Genomic DNA, 5,757 nt, shown 5'->3' on the forward strand with positions numbered 1-5,757 from the left:
GTGTACCGTGTGACAGGAAGGTCAGATGGGCCGACGAAGGCTCTGGCGGTGATGGCGGGGCGTGAACCGTGGGCGCAGTTGCAACCGACGCGTAAGTTGGTAGCGGCAACGGAGAAGTGACGTGGCCGAGAGGCTTGGCAGCAACTTGCGCGTATGTCAGTAGTGCGGTAGGCGGTAATGTGTGAGGGACAGGAGATTGTACTGGCACAGCGTAGGTCAAGGACGCCAGTTCTTCCCTGATAACATCATGCAATGACGCACCAAAAGGTTGGCTGGGCCACGTCGAAGGTGAGGGTAACCCCATCGATTGCAACTCTTCGCGTATGAGCATGCGTATCAGTGTACGTAGATCGTGGTCCCCCGTAGAATGGGCATCGTCAATGTCGGGCTGTAGGCGGACAGACTCGAGCTCATCGAGGCGCTGACAAGTGGTGACGACGTCAGCGACGGTAGCCGGAATCTTAGTGGCGAGGGCATTGAAGGCAATAGTTCCAATGCCTTTGAAAATGTGGCGTACCCTGTCCGACTCCGACATTAAAGAATTCACACGTCGGCAGAGTGCGAGGACGTCCTCGATGTAGGAGGTGTACGGCTCGCCCAGGTGTTGCTTGCGAGCATCGAGGCTTTTCTTGGCGAGAGTGGACCGAATGGCCGGTGTGCCGAACACTTCACGAAGCTGGTGCTTGAAGAGAGTCCAGTCGGTCAAGTCAGTCTCGTGGTTAAAAAACCACGTCTTCGCCACACCAGACAGATAGAGGGATGCATGGCAGAGTTTATGAACATCACCCCAGTGATTGGCGGAACTGACTCGCTCATAATCGTCCAGCCAGTCTTACACATCCTCTCCGCGAAGACCAGCGAAGAGATGGGGGTCACGCTTGGGACTGTTGATAATAAAGGAAGGAGGCACTTGCGATGTCGGAATGGTGGCAATAGGGGCGCCATGCTGCACGTCTTGCGGCATGTTAGCTGACAGTGGGCGCAAGCGGTGACCTGAACAAAGCTCCAGGAGGCAGACCGGACAGCCAGAGGACGTAGGACCGAAAAGGACACTGCACCACTTGTGACGTCTCGGTTGGGACGACGTTTATTAGGCCCGGGAGCTCGTCAGCGAACAAGCGCAGCACATAGGCGATGATGATCATGACATATACCGGAGAAGAGGAGGATAGGTAAAATTGTGAGGATGATGATGATAACATACAGATGAGGAATATGTGCGTAATAACGCCCACAAAACTACTACCTAGCAGTCATTTAATATATTACTATATCACCTACGCCAGCTAGATACTGACAATATAGCTAATGACCCCTCTATATGCAATTAGAGGGCAGGAGTGGGGATTTTCTTTGAATCTCTTCAATGTTCTTAGTCTCTTACTCTGCACACCCATATCTCATTCAGAATTATTAGCGATTGTATTAGCATTACGAAAGCTTCCCCAGAATGACCAATTATCTGTTATTCTTACCGACTAGCTGTCTGTATGCACAACACTTACTGCATCTTTCAATTCAATAATACTGTGAACTTTTCATTCAATGGTTGAATGGTTCAATGGTACAATGGTTTCGGCAAGTATACTTGCTTTGTGTACCGAAACATGGTGCGTGGGTTGCGCTTGAACGAAATGGCTGATTCCCTCGCATATGCACCCCTCAATGTCCCTGTTATATCTGTTTTGCTGACATCAGCCTATAGGTAACCGCGGCTAGGTACAGAAATGTCTCTATAATGAAAAATTCCGCAAAATACTATTCTAACAGCGTCTTCTGAATTCCACCATCTTTGTTTCCCGTGAAATAATAATTGGTGTCCTTCAAGACAATTTGAAGTTTCCTTTACAAAATTGAGATGCCGTATACCGCCTCTAAATTTTTACTTACACAGGTCTGGTCTCGCTGTGTCCCCTCTATGTTCTTTTTTCAATTCACCTGAATCTATTGAGTATTTTTTTCTCTCATGCTGCCGATTTTTAAGGCAAAGAAAACTGTTATAGATTTCATTTCGACAACTTCAGCTATCGGTAACCTCGTTAAGTATTCTTTCTTTTGGGGCGACTTCACTGGAATACAGCCACAGGGATACTTTTCTCGCAGTTTACAGTTTCATGAGAGACACAAAAAGAGAACCTGGCTGAATTTCCAAAATTATCAATTATTCCTGTTACTTCACTACATGTTAAATAATTTAATCTCAAAATTTCTAACACTATTCTTTTATAATTTCTCAATTATATTGTTTAACCCATGCTCTATTATGGAAATTCATGTTTTGTATAATTCTAATAAATATATTTGAAACCACCTGCTTCTTGGCCAATCCCCCATAGTGGGTATGAGCCAGTATTTGGAGACAAGAGAAGACAAGAAGAAAAGGAAGACGTTGACAGGGAGACCCCATGGCCGATGATCGTTCAGGTAACTTGTTTCCACTAAGATATCTTTGAGATTAGTGTTTGAATCAGTCTGCGGTCTTTTCGACACTCCATTATGACAATTTCATTAGTCACTGATGGTAGGCGTGATCATGTGAGCGTCGCGACTACCATTTATTTATTTTTTGTTACCTGTCTCTTTGTAGTGGAAAATCCGGCACAATAACATCTGGTCAGGTGAAACAAAAAGTACGCAAGCTTTGGGATTACACGTGATAAGGGTTTCAGATAATATGTTATTGTGTTACTTATGGTTTGATTCATCAAGGAATCAATATTAAGCCTTGTTGTCAGGTTCTTCTCTGTGGCTACGATACGTATGCTGTCACAGTTTATCTAGTGACTAGTATTTGGTGCACGCTCTGCGAATATTCCTCCTTTTGCAACGCCATTCTTGTGCACCATCAGACGCCTGCAGAAATTTCTATTCTCACAAATACGCACCGAATCGCAATCAGCGCACGGCATCTTAGACTTGTATTTAAGAGCCAGAACTGTCAGAATTACCATTTAGCTTAGGTTACGCTAAAACGAGTTAGTGCTGTGGTGTAATTTTTTGCGTGGAACTCTTTTGCAGTCGTTTCTCGAGGTGACAGGATCAGGAAAAAGCCTCGTGGGAGAAGGCCTCTTCCACCAAAGGTGGCTGCGAATCAGGGAGAGGACAAAGCCCAAGGTGGGAAAAAACACATTGCTGCTTTCCCTCTGCCGTAAGTGTGCTGAATTAGCGAAACATAGGTTATTGTTCTTACCATATTGTATATGTATGAGGATGTTAACTCCACTATATTTCCATCCTATCATTTTATTCCACCGTCCCTGCATTGAACACTATCACTGTATACTATCATAGCCACTCTGCACTCTAATCAGTGTACCCAATGATCAGAATATAGCAGTGTTCAATGGAAATACAGTAAATACTGAGGGCTGAATTAACTGCTGCAGCGTACAGTCCTAAGATCAAGCATTGATCCCGGCTTTGTTTCATGCAAGAACTAGCAGCCCATACAAAAACATTGAAAAGCCACTTCACGCTGCTCACGGTGTGCAAATTATAAAGGCGCACACTTTATACTATTTCTTTCCTGTATACTGAGCCTCTGAATTTAATTGTTGGCAGTGGCTAGTCAGTTAAATGACTACAACAAAACAAAAACGCTGTACTCAAATAAAACTGAAAAAAGCGGATCTCATGTTATTCCCATATACAGGGTCCTGCATATATCGTTTAACGTGTTCGAAAATCACATTTTTCGCTTACCGCTGCACTGTTCTTGCTGAAATTTTGCGATAGGATCACATTTTTGTAGTCTAGCTCGTTCAGTGTAACAATTGTCACATTTATTTGACTGTTTTAAGAAGAAGGCGCAAAATTTTTCTTCGCTTATGGGAATGCGAGCTCTGTCGTAACGCGCAAGCATAAACTTATGTCGCCGGCCTTTCGGCAGCTACAAACGGTAGCTGGTCAGGGAGGGATGCTGCGTGTGCCTGCTCCTAGAACACGCGGTAGCACTCCCTGTCCGGCTACTTTCTGTAGCTGCCGACAGGCGGCGACACAAGTTTATGCTTGCGCGTTACGGCAGAGCTCGCATTCCCTTAAGCGTAGGAAAATTTTGCGCCTTTCTTAAAAAAAACAGTCAAATAAATGTGACAATTGTTACACTGAACGACCTAGACTCCAAAGATGCGATCCTTCCGCAAAATTTAAGCAAGAACAGTGCAGCGGGAAGCGCAAAATATGGTTTTTGAACACGTTAAGCGAAATATGCAGGACCCTATATTTAGGAGCTCTAGCTTACAGTAACGTCAGCAAAGGGACGGCAATTTTTACTGTAGGTGCCGTGCACAGGTAGCCACCGCGCACTTTATCATTCGACAAGAAGTGGCCACAAATCTTCCAGAAAGAAGCCACCAAAAGATAAAGCTCATTTTGCTGCAGTAGTTCGCATATGTACACTCATGATCAAAAGTATACGGACCACATGGACGATGAAAAAACTGAATTTCTTGGTAATTAACATGCATAACCTGAAACTGATTAGTACACTGCAAAGTTCGCAATGCCAAGTTTGGACTGCAGTCCTAAATTTTAAGTTGCATTCAGAGGCAGTTGGGAAGATCAGCTTTATCGCGAAATCCGTGGTCCGTATATTTTTGCACACGGGTGTACAACTATAGCCGGGAAAGAAAAGGCCATGAAGTTACCCTTCATGTGCCCAACACGCCGGAATTGCCTGTATTCGCAGCTTGTCCATGTTCCAGTGCCGATGACCCGGATAAACGGCGATATCCGCAGTAACCTGAGCGCTACCGGCCATGCTGAGAAAACGCCTGGGGACAGCCGGATACCGTCCTCCCTGCGGTCACACTTGTGCGACCACAAACTAGCCACGAAACTTCGTTTCTTGACTAATAAACTCCTATGTAGCAAGTTTAGCAAAACGAGAGCAAAGTGAAAGCAGAAGCAAACGTTTCGACAAGTGGACTTGTCTTTTTCAAGGTGACATATGTGCTGCACGTTGCCTTTCCGTATATAGGCCACCATCACAACCAGATTCAAGGATTCCATCGGTGAAGTTTTATAGAAATGCATTCATGTTTGAGCTGTTGCTTTCGCTGAGTAGCTTCGTTACCTTTTGCATGTCATGTCAAAACTTTGTATAATATTAAAGGGGCCGTGAACCACCCCTCGGGCTTAGTGAAAAAAGCCCAGTCCGCGCATAGCATACGCTGCTGTGAACATCTCAGCCTAATTTCGCAGACGTGCGCAACGCGTGGATCTGGCAAGTGGAGCTCGCGATCATCTTTTCTCTCAAACGCTCTCTTTTCAACAGAAGCCTGCTCCTCACTCTTTTCTGGAGGCTTTATTTCGTAATATTGACCCTTTTCGTGGAGCAGTTCGTTCTAGAGAAAATAGATGGCGCTTTCGGTGGCCCGCCCCACGCGGGCCACCGCGGGCGTCGGCGGCCTGAGCTACAGCGCAAGATTACGAAACCATTACCGCTTCTACCTTGCTTCTGCTGGCCGACGACGCCTCTAAGACTCAAGGTCTGGCCACCGTGTGAGGAAGGGGGGCTCCGGTGGGGCTATAGTCTCCCTGCCCCCGCCCCCCTTGACTCAAGCAATAGGTTCTCTCTCTCTCTACCTTGCTTCTGTGCGATCAGCTGTCGGAAATGCATCTGAGTTTTAGCTAACGCGCTGTGCTCTAATAATACTGCATTGAATCATGTGGATTGAAGACGTGTGCAGTAGTTTGCTGCAAAAATAATGACTGGCATATCAATGAATGCACTAAATATGTGTGGACAAGTTCGCT

At 45.6% G+C, this 5,757-nt stretch overlaps 1 protein-coding gene across 2 annotated transcripts; it reads left to right on the forward strand.

Annotated features, from left to right (window-relative positions):
• The first annotated feature begins 2,335 nt into the window (after positions 1-2,335).
• On the forward strand, positions 2,336-5,040 carry LOC125942751 (uncharacterized). Of its 2 annotated transcripts, none has more exons than XM_049661018.1 (3): positions 2,336-2,424; positions 3,019-3,114; positions 4,704-5,040. In XM_049661018.1, the coding sequence occupies exons 1-3, from the start codon at positions 2,406-2,408 to the stop codon at positions 4,895-4,897; spliced, it is 309 nt and encodes a 102-aa protein (XP_049516975.1). In that variant the 5' UTR covers positions 2,336-2,405; the 3' UTR covers positions 4,898-5,040. The 2 variants fall into 2 exon arrangements, with proteins under 2 accessions (XP_049516975.1, XP_049516974.1); XM_049661017.1 differs by having other exon boundaries at positions 2,342-2,424; positions 4,688-5,040.
• Positions 5,041-5,757: the final 717 nt, after the last annotated feature.

The sequence above is a fragment of the Dermacentor silvarum genome, chromosome 1 (assembly GCF_013339745.2).
Source record: "Dermacentor silvarum isolate Dsil-2018 chromosome 1, BIME_Dsil_1.4, whole genome shotgun sequence".
NCBI lineage: Eukaryota > Metazoa > Arthropoda > Arachnida > Ixodida > Ixodidae > Dermacentor > Dermacentor silvarum.

Coding starts and splice junctions, on each gene's coding strand:
- LOC125942751 (XM_049661017.1), top strand. Junction 3,115..4,687: donor GGGAGAGGACAAAGCCCAAG/GTGGGAAAAAAC, acceptor CTGTATTCGCAG/CTTGTCCATGTTCCAGTGCC.